The sequence below is a fragment of the Citrus sinensis genome, chromosome 7, assembly GCF_022201045.2.
Source record: "Citrus sinensis cultivar Valencia sweet orange chromosome 7, DVS_A1.0, whole genome shotgun sequence".
NCBI classification, from domain to species: domain Eukaryota; kingdom Viridiplantae; phylum Streptophyta; class Magnoliopsida; order Sapindales; family Rutaceae; genus Citrus; species Citrus sinensis.
This window is the reverse complement of record NC_068562.1, coordinates 14,711,267-14,729,440: the sequence shown is the minus strand read 5'-3', so window position 1 is coordinate 14,729,440 and position 18,174 is coordinate 14,711,267. Positions and strand designations below refer to the sequence as shown.

Sequence of the window (18,174 nt, the reverse complement as noted above, 5' to 3'; positions counted from 1 at the left end):
GCAGATCAAACTTGAGTCATAGCCTGGAAGATTATTTGGTAGCGGATCGTGATCTAACAAGAGTGGTGGTGACGGATCGTGACTTGGGAGCCTAAATCACTTCATTGGAAAAAGCAAAGATTATTCATCTTCTTAAATTGCCAAGGTATGATTTTCTAGATTACGTATTCCTATATATTGTATGAGATCGGTCCTAAAAGTTTTTATAAAAATTTAAAAAACTGATTTTTCTCCAACAATTTGATATTAGAGCCATCCCATATTAATATATAAGAATTTCGTGTGAAATCAATCTTGATGTTTATTTATTAAAGTAACAAAATTTATTCAGATATATATTATTTGTTTAATATATGAATAAAGTAGGTTATGGTTTGTCTTAATTCATGGTTAGATTCTCTACTGTATTTTTCGTTTGGATCTGTAATAAGAGGGATGGCTTTTTATCACTATATTTCTCTCTTGATTTAGTTTACTATTCTAGAAATTTTGTAAGCCAAAATTGGCCTAGGAAATTTGTAAATCACTGGAGAATAATCATCGGAATAACGAGATCAAAGGAAACAGAAGGCTGGAAATTTTAGTGGCAACATCGATCAGCGCACCCATAGCGCGCGCTGCAGCAGCGGGCCGCGAACAGCGCCGCAAGCAACGTTGCCAGCGGCGCGGGCAAGTGCTGGTCGCATGCGTGCGTTGGCAGCTGGTGGAGGGAGGTTGTTTGGAGATATTCCGGCGAGGCAGCAGCGCTCAAATCCAGTGTGGAAATGGTGAACAATGGCTGTCTTTTGTGGAGATGGCAGCTGGAGAAAAAGTAAAAGAAAATCATAGGGTTTCATGATTTTTATCACTGAGGTCCCTATAGTTTCATATTATTCCTGTTGGGCGGAAAAGTCTTAATTTTTTTCATTTAAGTTCAAAAACAGTTTGGGCTTAATGAATCCTAATTTTAGGTCCAATTGAAATTTAGGCTTAATGGATTAAAATGCATAGATAAAATTAAACACATCAAATTTATTTTTGGTCTAAAAGTTTTATTTTTTAAAAAAAAGATTTTATTTTCTTTAAAAAATTAACGTTTTCTTTCAAAAATTAAAATTTGACCAATAATAAATTTAAAAGCTCAATTTCCCCTAGTCCATTAACAAAGACAAGCTATGGAAGATGGATATTGACAAGAAGTCCAATGAAGATTAGGCTTATGGTTAATGTATTTTTTTATTTTAGGATAGCCATGAATTAAAATTATTTAATTATTTTTTTATATGTTATGTTTTGGATGATAACATGCCATGATAACATGTCATATAGAATAGGTAGTGCCAGTCTATGCATAATGATACATGTCATTCATATATTATGAATCTCATTATATTGTTTGTAATTTGTAAATGCTTTATAATATTGGAAACCATCTAGATAATATTATAGGAAACATGCAATTTATCTTGTTTATGGCTCATGGCTGTTGAGCTTTCTCTTTTATATTGGATATCTTCTATTATCCTAATAATTGTTTGTTGATTTATACACATCAAAGGTTTCACCACATCATATGTTTTGTAAGAGATTTTTCTATTCTAAATATCACTAGATCTAGAGAAATAAAATCTTCTTTTTTATGGAGAAATTTAACATTTTTAATCAATAACATCTATTGTTGCCTATTTAATCATCTTTATCTTGTATTTTCATTAGATGACATAATCAACTATAACAGAGCAAATAGGACAAACATTAGAAACATGAAAATTCTGGACATTATTTTATCAATTTGTATAAATTATTTTAGTTTTTTTCCCATTTCAGGGGTGTAATTTATTTGATAATCGTAATTGTTTTTATTTTTATTATTATGACTTTTAAGTCATCAAAACAACTGAAGAGAACCATTACCGCACTGCAAGCCACGTCATCATTCTTGGTATCACGCGGTGGAAAATATTATAAGAGCAACGAATAATTTAAAGGGTTAAACTTGTCTATCTATTTTATTATTTGTTTAAGGGTGAGAAGTAATTATATTTTTTTTAATTTTATTTTTCTTTGAGAACTTACTGCTCGATAGGAAAAGGACACATTTAAGTCCATAGGTATTGTAATGAATAACGGGTCTTTTATTGTGTATATATTTAATAACTTGTTTGTTAATATTCCTCCCAACCCAAAGGGAGGACATTGTTATTCTCCCGACAAAATAAATTCTTTTATATTCCATATTTCTCCCCCACAAATTTTATAAACCCACCCTATTTATAGAAAATTATTACAACAAATGCACATTATTTTTTAAAAATTCAAATTAAGAAGAAATTTAGAATCTCAATCAAGTAAATTAATGTTCATTTATATTTTATATGGGCTATGCTTTATTTTTTGTTATATTTGATCAATAAGGTTGCTTTGACATAATTTAATATAATTACTTTTTCCTGATAAGGTAAAAGTATCAAAATATCTAAAAATTTAATTTAACTCTAATAATTTTCTATACGAAATTTTTTTATATTTTAATGATGTATAGTAGTACTTTACTAGAGTGGTTATTAATATTCTACTAAACTAACAAGATATAATTAGGACACGTGGAGTATTAAAAATAATTAAATTTTATATAAAACATAAAACTAAATGCCTAAACAATTAGTTACAACAATATATATTTCTTAAGGTAATTGGTTATTTTATAAGGGCAAAATAATGAAATTAAATTTATCTTAAAGCAACCTTAAATAGTTAAAAATTGTTAAAAGACCGGAAAAAATTATAAGAATGATTTAATTAATTAATTGTTCAAACTTATTATTAATTTGTAATTTTACAAAATAATGTAAATTTATTGTAATTACTTTATGAGGTGTGATGGGTTTATAAAAATAGTGGGGTGAAAATATCCGCACCCTTATGCTTCTGTATAATCATTCTCAGGTGTTTACGCTTATAATTTTTTTATTGCAGACACATTGTTAAGCATTGTGACTTCATAAAGTTAATTTTCAATACATTATAAAGTCATACAGTTTAATAGCATTAAAAATTAACTCTATTAAATCATATGGCTTAACAGCATGTCTGCCTGAAAAAAATGAAGGCATCTACACTATAAAAGGATTGTACTTTTGAATATATATTATATGTCCAATTTATTTCTAAGGCAAGAATGTATCTGCAATTTGATGCAGTATTTGTTTTCATATTCTAAAGAATAATTTGAAATTACATAAAAAGGCTACGTGAGAAAACATGATGTTGTTGTTGGGGTCGTTTTCAGCATAATCAGCGAATTCTGTTTTTCTTAAGCTATTCTATATAAACCCAACTAAATGGAAGAATCATAAATTTTGCTTATAATCTACCAATTTTGGTGTCCTTCGATTGGTTTGCTAATTCTGCTGTTCTCAAACTGTTAAGACAAAAAATAACACTAGAACAACCTTGTTCTTCTCTACTGAGGCTGAAGATATCTATTTATGTTTGGATGACAGTTTAGAACTGTTTTGCATCTTGTTCTACCATATGTTTGCAAGATAAGTAGCAAAGCCAATTGCGAAAGGCCCAAACCTGGCTCCAAAATAAATCTCCTAATTAAGCACCAAAGTAGAAGTTGAAAATTATGGATTATTCATTGTGTCAAAGTGATGCAGTGCTGAAAGAACACTAGATTTCGTTCTAGTATACGTCATTGAAAACTCAAGAAGGAGGGTTCTCACAAATGAGAAAATATCTTAATTGAGAAAATAATGAATATTATTAATGAAAAGCTTATGTCAAGAAACAAACATAACAAGCTTATTTATACTAAATAGGATTATCTTATTCCTCATAAAATTATGGTTCCTTATAAAAAAAGAAATATGACTTAAATAAGAAAATAAATCCTAATCAAACTAGGAAAAAAATAGAAATTAAATTTATATTCCTACTATGACTAAGGTGGTCCTACATCAATCTCTTCCCCTTAAAAGAACTCGTCCTCGAGTTGATTCAATCGTATGGCAATGGTGAAGGACCATGATATTCGAACAAGTCTCGAATGTTGAAAGTTTTGAAAATATTCTAGTTGACCTGTAAGTGCACAACACGAGCATTGTCATGGATTTTCTGAAGGATGCGAAATGGTCTAATCTTCTTTTGCTTGATCTTGTTGTATTCTCCAAAAGGAAATATGTCCTTTCGTAGATTAACCATCACTTGATCTTTTACAGCAAAGGATTTGAAGCGCCTATGCTAATATGCATTTTCCTTGTACTCAGTAGTAGATTCTTCTAATTTCTTCTTGACTTCCTCATGAACATTGATGACTTTGTCTACCATATGATTAACAATGATGCCTATTTCAAGTAGTTTTGGCAAAGGAACCAAATCTAAGGTATGTAAAGGAGGTCTAGTGTAGACAATCTCAAAAGGTAGCTTTCCACTTGATTGATTGAGCACATTTTTATAAGTGAACTATGCTCAAGGTAAAACTTGGTCCCATTGGCAGGGATTTTCCTGAACCAAGGTTCGTAGAATATTGCCTATTGTGCGATTAATTACTTCAGTTTGCCAATCTATTTGTGGTTAGCAAATACTACTATACTATAGGATGTATCTAGTCTCCTCTATAAGGTCTTCGAAAAGTAGCTTAGGAATTTACTATGTCGATAAGAGACAATAGTCTTAGATAATCCAAGTAATCGAACAACCTCTAAAAAGAATAATTGGGCAATATTTCTTGTGTTTGAAGTCTTCGTGCATGGAATGAATATATACCAATTTAGAAAATCAATCAACAACTATAAAGATAGAATATGTTCTTCGTTAAATTCGTGGAACTCCCAAGATGAAATTCATAGACAAATCTTCCCAAAGAGCCTTAGGAATTAAGAGGAGTGTATAAACCCATGTTCTGTGTATGGCCTTTAGCTATCTTTTAAAATGCGGCTAGTAGTATCGTGCTTTTAACTAAAGCAATGCTTTTATCTCGACCTATATGTCCTCTTAATCATCCGCTTGAAGATCCTTAGAGAATGTATAGATGATCTCCAAAGAATAGGAATCCATCATATATTTGATACTTGCTTGAAGCTTCTAAGGTATAGCTCTTTCATTCCTCTTTGAAATCTTCATCATATGCGTCAAGATCCTTTAGGTATTTAAAGCCAATAATTTCACTCTTTACTGAGGCAAGAAAAATTACTTGGCAACTCAAAGCATTGGCTACCTTGTTCAGTTGCCTAGACTTATACTTAAGAGAGAAGGTAAACATTTGAATGTAAGCAATCTATCGAGCATACATACAATTTGGCTTTAAAGAATTGTTGAAGAATTTCAAAGCTTCATGATCAATATTCAGGACAAATTCATTTTGAATTAAATAGAGCTTCAATTGTTGTAAAGTAAGAACAACAGTATATAACTCTTGTTCATAAGTATACCACTTCTTTCTGACCTCACTAAGTTTCTCACTAAAGATGCTATAAGGAAACCTTCTTGAGATAGGACATCTCTAATTCCAATCCTAAAAGCATCACAATCATCTTCAAATAACTTATTGAATTCTGGGTGTGCAAGGACCGGTGCAGTACTTAAGCTTTCTTTTAACTTTAAAAAGTTCTACTCTATCTTATATGTCCAAATTACTTGCCTTTACTTAAGGCAATCAGTGAGAGGAGTAGTAATGGTACTAAAGTATTTAACGAAGTGCATATAGAATGTAGCTGGCCCATGGAAACTTCATACTTCTCTAATACTTATAGGTGTTGGTTATTCTCATATAGTTTTCACATTCTCTTCGTCTACTTTAATACTTTCAATACTCACAACATTGCCTAGGAAGTATAGGTTGTTCTCCCTTAAGGCTATGAAGACGTCTTGCAAATGTTATAAATGTTCTTCTTTGTTGCGGCTATGGATTAAAATATCATCAAAGTAAACTATAACAAATTTATCTATGAAAGTTGGAATTCTTAGTTCATCAACCTCATGCCATGCATTAAATAGTCCAAAAGGCATAACCAACCACTCATATAAACCTTTGTGAGTTTTAAAAATTATTTTCTACTCATCACCAGGGCGGATACAAATCTAATGATATCCACTCTTCAAATCGATTTTTAAGAATATCTTTGACCCTCCCAATTTATCAAGCATATCATATAGTCGAGGAATTAGGAATTGATAATTCACCATGACTTTATTGATAACTCTACTATCTACATACATTCTCCAACTTTCGTTCTTCTTTGGAGTTAGTAAATCGAAAACAGCACATGGACTCATACTTTCATATATTAAGCCCTTGCAGAGTAATTCTTTCACTTGCTCTTATAAGATCTCATACTCTTTTATGTTCATACGATACTGAGGTAAGTTGGGTGGACTAGCTCCAAGGATAAGATTAATTTGATGTTAAATATTCCTCATAAGAGGTAACTTGTTAGGATGGTCTTTAGGCACAATATCTTGAATTCTAAGAGTAGTTGTTGGACTTATTTAGGCATTGATTCTACTTCAGCTACCTCTTTTAGTACTAAAAGATAGGTTCCCTTAACTTTTGACTTCATTGGAGCAAGAATAATTTTCATGTTGTCATAATAAAACCTGTATGTATTATTCTTCCCATGATGTACTGTATTAAGATCAAACTACTAGAGTCTTCCGAGTGACATATGGTAAGCATTCATGTTGACAACATTGTAGGTTACTTCATCTTTATATCTTTTAATGGAGAAAGGAATATGGCATTGTTTAGTAACTTTGGTCTCTCCAACATCTTTTATCCATCTAATGCAATAAAAAGAAGGATGTTTGTGAGTTTTAAGTTGTAACTTGTCAACCATTGTCTTGCAAACTATATTCTCGATACTACCACTATCAATAATTAGATCGCATACCCTCTCTTTGATTGTACACTTTATTTTGAGGATGATATGTCTCTGAGTGTCTTCTTCTTTCTTTGAAATATATAGAATCGTTTTATTACTAGTGATACTCATTTATTTGGATGTGTTTACTCTTTTTCCTCTTCCTTTTCCATGTCTTCATTGTCTTCAAATGGTTTGTTCTCAAGCTCTTCATTTTCCTCAGGGTGAGTTGCCAAATTAACTGTTTGGTGTCTTCGTTCTGGACATTGGTTTGATGTATGGCCTTGTTTGGAATAATGAAAATATTTGTCGCCTCGCGGAATTGTATAAAGATTATTACTACTTGGTGGATTTTTATTGGCCCTATATTTTATCTATTACGATTTTGTGCTGGCTTCCCAAAGTTTTCCATAAGAGCTTTTCCTTTGTTGACTTCATACCTCTGCTTTAGTTGCTAACCAGGAATGAATGAGCATGAGGTGGCTTGATTATGAGCCTTTCATTTTTCAAGTTGCATTTCCATCTTTTTGGCTAGTCGAATGGCATCCTATAATGTATGTACCAGTTGCAACTCATCTTTTTTTTTGTGTAAACCATCTAAGAATCGACCAATTATATGGGCATTTATCTCGCAGATGTTATTTGTTCCATAAGCCTTTGAATTTCAGGGCATATTCTTCAACTGTTTTGACTCATTGACGACAGTTATTGTACTCACGAAATAACGTTTGTACATAGTTAAAAGGCAAAAATCATTCTCCTAGTAGGTGATGCATGTGATGCCATGTCTTGACGTTTCTTTTTCCTTGTAGCACATGAGAACTCTATAGATTATCCCACTAAATTGCAATAGTGCCTTTGAGTTTATGCGCTACTACTTTGACCTCTTTGATTCTGAAAGTCCATTGTTTCAAAGAAGCATTCAACATCTAATAACTAATTAAGAAATTCTTCAATACCTAATTGTCCATTGAATGATGAGAGGTCAATTTTGATGTAGTTGTCATTCTGATATGTTTTTTGTCATTCATCTTCTATCTCCTCTTTATCTAAATTGTTTGAACTTAGAAAAAGTGGAGTAGCTTTTGTATTCCTACTAGAGTTACCTGTCTCCTTAGTTTTATTGGTCTTTTTTGGGTCACTAAATAATTTCTTAATGAATAATGTCAATACCTTTCCTTCTTAATTACTTCTTTGGACAAGTCTAATATCTTACAAATCACGTCTCATGCCAAGTAATGATTCTTCCATCACCGTAATATGGATTTGTATTGACTGTAGGGCTGTCATTGTTTCAAGCCATGTCTCTGATAAATGGTTTGGGAATGCTTCAGTCGCTCTATCCTCCTTGTAATTCGATTTTCAAATTGAGTACTGCTTTCTCTAGAAACCATTTTGATTTTTTGGTTTTTTTTTGGTTTTTTTTTGGTCTTTTTTAATTTTTTAAGTTTTTAAAAAGAACAAGAAATTATAAGGTAATATTATAATTAAAGAAAAGTAAAGGGGCAAAATAAAAATAAGCAAAAGTTTGTGTTGCCGACGACGGTGATCGAAAAATTGGATTATGATAAGTGGGTCTAGAAGTTTTGATGATGGTGAGTGTGATGGCACTAGCCATGTGTCTCAAATTGCTGTGGATTGACCAAAAATTTGAATTGAGTTGGCGGTAGGAGGTTGGTTTCGATTTTCGGCAAACAAGGCGACAGATGATGGCTAGAACTAGTTGGAAAGAATGGGTTATTGATGGTGAACGAATTGGTAGTAATAGAGGCTGGTGAATCACGGTAGACCGCTGCGATTTGAGTGGTCATTGGTGTAGCGGTTTGCAGGTTTTCGGTGGTGTTTTGATGGTGATTCGGTAGTGAGATAGGTTAGTTTTTAATGGCTTATGGGTGTTCAGATGGGAGAGAGGATCAATAGGAAAGAAGAAGAATGATCGATGTCGTGGCTGTTAAGGTGGCTTAGGTTTGGTTTTTTTCTTATGCTATTTTTTTTTTAGTTGATGGAATCAATGGATAATGGGGAAGGATTTGTGTATGAAAGGTGGTTGATGGTCAAGAAAGCTCTTCTGGTACAGAGAAAGACTCTGATATCACTTGATGCAGTGTGAAAGCAATAGTAAATTTCGTTCTAGATACGTCCTTGATAACTCAAGAAGAAGAGCTCTCACAAAGGAGAGAATATCTCAATTGAGAAATATTGAATATTATTAACGAAAAGCTTGTGTCAAGAAATAAGTATAAGAAGCCTATTTATACTAATTAGGATTATCATATTTCTAATAAAATTATGATTCCCCTTATAAGAAAATGAATATAACTTAAATAAGAAAATAAATCCTAATCAAACTAAAAAAAATTAAATTTATACTCGTACTATGACTAGGGTTATCCTAAAGTGACTAATTGAAATTGATATTTTTCCCCATGTGTGTAATTCATTCCTTAAAAGCCTGATAAATTTACAAAAGTTACCTTCACAAAACTGATTTGTATTGTTTATGACTATTTAAGTTCTCTTTCATATTCAGCCAAAAAAAAAAAATCTTTTATATTGGTTTCTTCTATTCTAAATTTACCTTCCTTGTAGTTGTCACTGTATGCATTAACTTGTCATATTTCCCAAAAAAAATATTAATTTTCTTTATTTTTACATATTAAGTTTGAAATTTCATTTTTACTTTTTTTTTCTCTTGTATTAGAGACACATTGCAAAAAATTACAAAATTTTTGTCTGGCTATTCATAAAAAATGATTACATTTCATATAGAAATCAAAATTTGCATTTGCAAATGGTAATTGTGACTGTCCTTCTATTGTAAGATAAATAATGAAATCCAATACAACACTACCAGCCACGTCACCATTTCATAGCATCGAGGATAAAGAGTAAAAGCCAATTAGCCAAGTCAAAGGTCAAATTCAATTTTGTTTCCAAGCAGCGGAAATTAAACGGCAACTGATTATTTTTAAAAGGTAAAACTTGCGTCTGTTTTACTGTTTACATATTAAAGGGTGACGGCATTGCCATCCACGGCGGCACCGCCGTCCACTTATCTTGAACTTTTTTTAGTTTTTAATTAAGGAAGAAAAATTAAAGAACTTTTTCTAGTTTTTAATTAACAAAAAAGCACACTTCTGGCGTTTCCATTCTCAGGGAAGGGGCGCGCGACTGTGAGTGTTATTTTTTTGAAGTGTTTCTGATTGTCCGATTGAGGAGATTTTTGTAACTTCAGATCACTCTAGGTGTAGTCTTCCAATACGTGTCGAGCCAGCATATTAATGTCACCATCAAAAATGGGCATTTTTGGCTGGAGATAATAGAAGTCTAAATTAACATTCACAATGCACATGAGAAGACTTAGGAGAGTGTAATGATTAGGTAATGTTTTATCCGAGCTTAAAAAGCCAATTTTGTATTTTATAATTTTTTATTTTTAATTTTGAAAAATTTATAAATTGTACTAAAATTAGGATAGTAAAGTTGGAGCTAATGGCTTAAACCTCCAAATATATGTAATAGGTGGCTAACTATATATAATTATTCAATGTATACTGTATATTTTAAATTTTTTTTCATAAACTATAGGCTTCTCAGACTGAGGCTTATCGAGTGAAGTTCGAGTCTAGTTCACCTCACTCTCAGGCTCTTGTAGAGCTTGGTTCCCATTGCCTAGGCCCAAGTCAAGTTCATATTGATATGGGCTTTCTCGGCAGCCATAGGTTTGATATAGAATTTTAGAGACAAAGGAATTTTTTTTTATTATTGGGATAATTTCTCCCTTTGGTGTTGAACTTTCAATATTTGTTATAAAATATAATTCAAATATAAATTTTAAATGAATTTAATCTACAATTAAATTAATAACTACACAATAAAAAATAAAAAAATTTAAATTGTACTTCATATAAATAAATTTAATTCTTTTTTATTCTTTAAAATAATTTATTTATAATTATTTTAACCCAATTAGATTTATTTTTTTAATGATTGTTCTATGACAGAATTGGTCCTTGAAGTTTAGTTAAGCTTGAGATGGATACTATCAACAATTGATGATCTATTTTATTGGAATCTAACAGGAAAAGAGAGTTGGGATTTGTATGTGTAGAAAGAAAATGTCAAAACGAAATGTTAATGTCACGTGTAGAGAGAGTTGGCATAAATGACCATATAAATCTTTCCAGAGAATATTAATGTCATATTGTCATTTGTATTAATGACCATATTAATTCTTCTAATTTTTTTTCCGTAGCATATTGATGCCATTTTACTTACAAATATAAACTTCCAGATGTATTTGTCTAGGTATGAACTTGAGCCCATAAAAAAAGTGTTAATGAAGAGTTTATTGCGCCTGATGAGAGCTTGCTTGACGATTGTGAAAAACTAATGAGACTGAGGATCTGCAATTTAGTAATGAAAATTTAGTAATTAAACACGAATAAATTTCAGTTTTCTTTTTCTAATTTCTTTGGGAGCCACAAAAATTTTCCCCACTTAATTTTCCATTTGCAAGGGTGTAACTGTGAGCGTAGTTTGATTGCAATTTCAGGGAATAACATCGGTGAAGCCCCGTCCCGAAAAATTTAAAGTCTAAACAATAATATCGAGGTATCATTTCATCTTCGGTTGTGTTGTCCGCAATTTTGCAATCGAAGAAGCTTCAGGTTAACATATGACATCGTGAGTAGTGGACAAGTGGCCACTTGGAAATTTAACAGTAGGTGCCAGTTAGAGAAAAGTCGTCATTCCAATAAGACTTTTAGCCTTACTGGTGATGTAGGAGGCCACCTAAGGCCCAATGGGGTGTTTGGTTGGGAGTAGAAGGAGAGAAAAGTAATTTAAATTTTATTTTTATTTTTATTATTTGATTAGATAGAATATATAAGAATTTAATTTATATTAGAATTTAATATCCATCATAATGTAGAATTTGAATTTCACACTGTAGTGAAGCATTTAAATTCCTTTTATGTTAGAAACTAAAATTTTTAAAATTACCCTTCAACTTTTTAATTTATTTAATGACATTAATAATTATTATTTATATTACCCTTCTAGATTACGCAAATCATTCCGAAAACAGCTCTCCAATGTACTTTCGATTCCATATTTTTTTCCCTTATGATCAAATCGGATGCATCGAACCGACGTCGCACCTGAAATGAAAATATCGTCATTGCATTTATTTGGAAATTTAATTGCATTGCGCAAGACTTTTTGACTAAAAACAACGCGTGGTGGCCAGGCCAGCTAATAAGACAATAACCATCCCTTTCATCTTATGAATTATTGAAGACAAGTAGCTGTCGTTTTTTTTCAAACTTTCATCGCTTATCTTAAAGACACTCGTTAAAAAGGAAAAAAATGAAAAATGAGGACTGCTCTTATTGTTTAGAAAAATTAAGCGAAATCTCTCTTATATTTGAAATTAAGTTTAAATGCTTCTATAGTTATAACTGCGTTAATTTATACGTTAATTTTTTATTCTACTTCTAGCCTTGATGTAGATTATAAAATCTAAAAATTTTAAAAATAATAATTAAGCCAAATGATTTATATACCCTCAATAATTAAATTAATTTAATAATAAATTGTAAATTATGAAAAAAATATTAACTAACATAATATTTATGTAGCTACTAGCTTGCATTCATTATGATTCTTGACCCTTCTTTTTTCCTCTTTTCTTTTTGTTTTTCCCGACAAATCACGAAGAGTAGTGCCATTCAGCAAAAGGTCATATTGTTTTGGCTTCTTCAGCCTTGATGCTTTCTTCCCCTTGACAAAACATTTGAAGAAGCTACAGCAAGCCGGTTTATTCAGGTAATTAAGCTATATTTTCTTTTAGATTATATTGCACCACTGATTTATTTTATCTGATATGCTGTTAGTTCTTAATTTGGTCATGTCAAATTGAGAAACATATTTTCATTCATTAACTGATCTATGTAAGTTGAAATTTTTAGTCAAAAAATATTATTAATTTTTACCAAATTCTTATTGGATTACCTGGGGATCCGTAACTCAAAATATATGTTCAGATCATGTCTTTCACGGATTTAGCTCAGCATATTTTGTAAATCTTCCAAATTAGTTCAAAGAAATTATATTATTATTTTTATTCCTTTAGGTTTAACATTTTATCCCAAAATTTGATGCAATTTTGATAAATGAAATTGCTCCAGAAGAAATCATATACGCTAATGTTATAGTGATATACTTGTAGGACCTGCCTATGGATTTTATGGGAACAATCCTTCAATTTTTTGAGTGTGTGGGGCCGCCGATACGCCAATATGTTCGCCGCCACCGAAAGCTCAGTGAAATAATGAAAAATCTTGAAAGACCATTACAGGAATTAAATTGCAAGAAAGCAGATATAGAAGCAACATTGAAGGCAGAGTGTGATCTGGGGAACAAACAACCAAGTAATGAAGTCAATGATTGGTTGGAAAACGTAGAAAGGATCAACAGCGAAGCACATAGTTTTGAGGAGGAAGTGAAGAAAGGAAAATATTTCTCACGTGCGCGTTTGGGAAAACATGCTGAGGAGAAGATTCAAGAAGTGAAAGAGTATCATCAAAAGGCTTGTTCTTTCACTAGTTTGGTGATTGCTCCACCTCCAACCGGAGGATTGACGTTGACCACGGCAACATTAGCAGGCGAAAAGACAAAGAAAGTTGTGGAAAGAATTTGGGAGGATTTGATGGGTGATAAGGTCACAAAGATAGGAGTTTGGGGTATGGGCGGTATTGGTAAAACAACTATCATGAAAGAAATTAACAACAGACTCCAGAAAGAAACTAATAAGTTCAATGTTGTGATTTGGGTCACCGTGTCCCAACCACTTGATCTTATTAAACTGCAAAATGAAATTGCAGCTGCATTGAACCAAAGTCTTCCAGAAAATGAAGATGAAGTAAGACGTGCAGGGAGGTTGTCAGGAATGTTGAAAGCTAAAGCGAAGTTTGTGTTGATACTAGATGATATGTGGAAAGAATTTCGTCTTGAAGAAGTAGGGATCCCTGAGCCTAGTGAAGAAAACGGATGCAAATTGGTAATAACTACACGTTCATTGGGGGTCTGTCGTTTTATGGATTGCAAAGAAATCGGAGTTGAACTGCTTTCTCAAGAGGAAGCATTGAATTTGTTCTTGGACAAAGTTAGGATTAGCACTTCACAAATCCTGAATTTGGATAAAGAAATCATAAACTCAGTTGTTGAAGAATGTGCCGGTTTACCGCTGGCAATTGTCACTGTAGCTAGTTGCATGAGAGGTGTAGATGAAATTCACGAATGGAGAAATGCGCTCAATGAATTGCGTGGACTTGTAAGAAGTCGGAATGGCGTAAATGCTGATGTACTCGGTCGATTAGAATTCAGTTACCATCGCTTAAAAGATGACAAGGTCCAACAGTGCTTCTTGTATTGTGCATTGTATCCTGAAGACTTTGCCATCCCAAAGGAGGAGCTGATAGATTACTGGATTGCGGAAGGGTTTATCGAAGAAGTGAAGGATGTCCAAGCAAAAAATGATAGAGGGCATACTATATTGAATAGGCTTGTAAATTGCTGCTTATTGGAAAGCGCTAAAGATGGAAGATGTGTGAAGATGCATGATCTTATAAGAGACATGGCGTTAAGCATTACAAGCGAGAGTCCTTTATTCATGGCGAAAGCTGGCCTACGTTTGCAAGAATTTCCCGTTGAACAAGAATGGAAAGAGAATCTCGAGAGAGTCTCACTGATGAAGAATAACATCAAGGAAATCCCTTCATATATGTCCCCACATTGTGACATTCTTTCAACTTTGTTGCTACAAGCAAATGGAAATCTATGGACGATTCCTGAATGTTTCTTTGTGCACATGCATGGGTTGAAGGTTCTCAATCTTTCTCACACCGACATCGAAGTCTTGCCAAGTTCCGTCTCTGACTTGACGAATCTAAGATCGTTGTTGCTTCGATACTGTTTAAGATTAAGGCGAGTTCCTTCTGTGGCAAAGCTGTTGGCTCTCCACTACTTGGACCTCGAAGCAACAAGGATAGAAGAAGTCCCAGAAGGTATGGAAATGTTGGAAAACCTTAGTTATCTTTATCTCTATTCGCTGCCGCTGAAGAAGTTCCCGACTGGTATATTACCTAGACTACGTGATCTCTACAAATTGAAATTATCTTTTGGGAGGGAAGCTTTACGAGAAACAGTGGAAGAGGCAGCTAGATTGAGCAATAGATTGGACACTTTTGAAGGCCATTTTTCTACACTCAAAGATTTCAACATATATGTTAAATCTACAGATGGTCGAGGATCAAAAAATTATTGTCTTCTGCTGTCGGCATCTGACATGAGGGGAATTCTGATTACTGATCTCGAAGTAGATAAATCAGTAAGCTTAATGAATTGCAAAATCTGTGAAAGAGAAGAACCCATTGTGCTCCCAGAAGATGTTCAATTTTTACAAATGTTTGAGGTTAGCGACGTGGCAAGCTTAAATGATGTTTTACCAAGGGAACAAGGATTAGTTAACATTGGCAAGTTTTCACATGATCTTAAAGTTCTTTCATTTGTTCGTTGTCCTAATTTAAAGAATTTGTTCTCACTTCAGTTATTGCCTGCCCTCCAAAACTTGGAAGTTCTCAAAGTCAAAGTGTGCTTTTCAATTGAGGAGATAGTAGTGGTCGAGGATGAAGAAACTGAGAAAGAATTAGCTACAAATACCATCATTAATACTGTTACACTTCCTAGATTGAAGAGGTTGGGTTTTTATTTCTTGCCAGAATTTAAGAGCTTCTGCAGCAATAATGGGGTATTGGTTTGTAATTCTCTCCAAGAAATTGAAGTACGCGGCTGCCCCAAATTGAAGCGGCTTTCTCTTTCGCTTCCTCTGCTTGATAATGGGCAACCATCTCCACCCGCTGCGCTTAAAGTTATTGAGATAAAGAAAGAATTATGGGAAACATTGGAGTGGGATCAAGCCAATGCTAAAGATGTCCTCAATCCTTACTGTAAGTTTGTGGGGTTCTAGAATATAAATAATGCAGCAACTCATCTCAGGTAACTTTCAATGCCCATATCTCTTTCTCTATTAAATTCCTTCCATGTCAATTTTGCTGCATGGTTTCTGGAAGATTATGTAAATGTGTGTTTGGTAAGTAAGAAAATCAACGAGAAAATGAAGAAAAGATATGAAGAAGAATCAATTTGGAATTTATTAGAATTAAAACTGTATTATACAAAAATGTTTTAAGCTCGGTATTTATACATTGTAAAGAAGCTGACTAGAGTTTGTTATAACGCCTATACACGATTAATGAGTTTGTTAACAATAATGCTGACTCAGCTAACTAACTGTTACATGTCAGCTAGAAGATAATCAAGTGTGCTCATCCTCACAGCTCTGATCATGCTCTGTAACAGTTTCGGTCCAGTAGTGTTTCTGCAATTTGTTCTATTTTTGCAGGACGAGTAGATGAAAACAAATTAAATAATTAAATAATGCATTGCGTCAAAGAGACTTATTAAAGTTGATTTGTATTTAAATATAATGTTTTTCTAAGTTCTTCTCATTTGAAATTAATACACATCATTTGATAAAAAAAAAAAAACTCGTGAATTTGTAAATGTTACCTTTAAATAATTATTTATTTGTCTTAATATTGGATTTGCTTTTGCCTTAATAGTTGCCACCAAATATTCACACACAAATAATAAAGGTTTCACCGCAATATGTATCCTGTGAGTTTTTTTCTCGGTAAATATTGGTTAGAGTAATATAATTATTCTTTTTTATCATATATATATATTATTATTGTTTGTTGAAAATGACAATTTATTTAATATCATTTTTTCTATTGATAACTAATGTTTGTTTGTTTGATTATCATGATTTTGTATTAACATGACAATTATAACAGAGCAAATTAGGAGAAACATTAGAAAATTTTAAAATAATACTTTTTTTTAAATATATTTTTTTTTGGAGCGACTTTCTAAGAAATATAAGCTAATAAAAAAGAGTATATTTTTTTCATAGAATTTTGGATCTTTTATTTATGAGATTTAAAATTACAATAATGTCCTTGTCTATGAACCAACCCAAAAAAATCATAATTTAAAAAATTGTGGATAAATTCAGCAGTCAATATTACTTTTAAACTCTAAGAAAACGATTGGCAATTCTTTGAATTTTTAATTAAATTTTATTCTTACAGGAAAATAAAATTAAAAAAAAAAAGAAATATCGTATCTCCAAATTCTCTTGTCATCTTCCTTTTTATTAAAAAAAAAAAAACAATTCTCATTTTTCTCTCTCACCATCCAAATGCGCGAGGCATGGATGATTACCTTTATGTTCGCTTTACGACCCGTGGGCTCTTTTAAGAGCAGTTTATTATGAATATTACCCGTGAATATTATATTCATATAAAAAGGTAATAATAATCTATTATACTCATCAAACTATTTCCTATACTTCATAAATGGAAAGGTTTTATGTGGAGTGCAGAAATATAAATCACCAGCCCTCAATCTTCGATTATTATAAAATAAATTACTAATACCAAAATTATGAAATTTGTAGGGCTTAAATAGACGTATTAATATATAGGCCATAAAAGTTTCAAAGCCAAATTCAATCAAAATTATTCCAAATAATTTTTTTTCCCAAGACTATTATGTCCTGAAATCTGTAATCTAAAATTGAGAACTTTTACTCGTTAATTCACAAAAAATTAAAATACAAGGAATTAGGAGCCCAATTTTAGATATGCCTTTACTCATTAATTCACAAAAATTCAAATACAATGAATTAGCATCATGGCCGACCAAACTCATACAATAAGCTCAAGAATCAAAACTTTCCAATCCTTAATCACAGAGATAAAACACAATAACTCTATGTTTATACTCTAACTTGAACATTCATGGCCGACCAAAGGTGGAAGAAAAAGTTAGCTCTTGTTTTATCGTCAATCTTTATTTTATGTCTGCTATTAGTTAATGGGTTGGATGAAAATGACTAAAATGGGCTTCACAAAAATTAGGCCCAACTACAAATAAGTAGAAGCGTCAACATAGTATTAATATTAATACTAAATGTTTGTAGTAGTAATAAATAATAATAACAATAATAATCACTACATGAAAACTGACAATAGATGACTGAAAAAAAACTATCATAAAGGGGGTGGATGACAGTGAATTTATCTATCATCTACGTATCTGTCACTCTTTTATGATAGAAAAAAAGTACCATTAACTTATGATAATGTTTCGAAGTCATATGTCAGTCATCTTAAAATATGAATATTTTAATTAATTTTTTGGA

At 32.1% G+C, this 18,174-nt stretch overlaps 3 protein-coding genes across 7 annotated transcripts in view; 2 read left to right on the top strand and 1 right to left on the bottom strand.

Annotated features, from left to right (window-relative positions):
* The window catches only part of LOC107175307 (probable disease resistance protein At5g43730), a 101,636-nt gene extending 85,111 nt beyond the window's left edge, over positions 1-16,525 (top strand). Inside the window, exons 2-3 of one of the 3 annotated variants that reach the window (XM_052444231.1) lie at positions 12,585-12,671; positions 13,075-16,525. In XM_052444231.1, coding sequence (XP_052300191.1) covers positions 13,084-15,873 — 2,790 coding nt within the window. In that variant the 5' untranslated portion in view covers positions 12,585-12,671; positions 13,075-13,083 and the 3' untranslated portion in view covers positions 15,874-16,525. The remainder of the gene's footprint in view (positions 1-12,584; positions 12,672-13,074) is intronic. The other 2 variants (XM_052444230.1, XM_052444229.1) reach the window with 2 other exon arrangements.
* LOC107174591 (probable disease resistance protein At4g27220) overlaps positions 1-18,174 on the top strand; it is a 102,128-nt gene that overhangs the window by 61,126 nt on the left and 22,828 nt on the right. The gene's annotated exons all lie outside the window — the stretch shown is intronic.
* Positions 1-18,174, bottom strand: part of LOC102628173 (ceramide synthase LOH2-like) — a 113,692-nt gene that overhangs the window by 94,394 nt on the left and 1,124 nt on the right. The window lies entirely within an intron of this gene.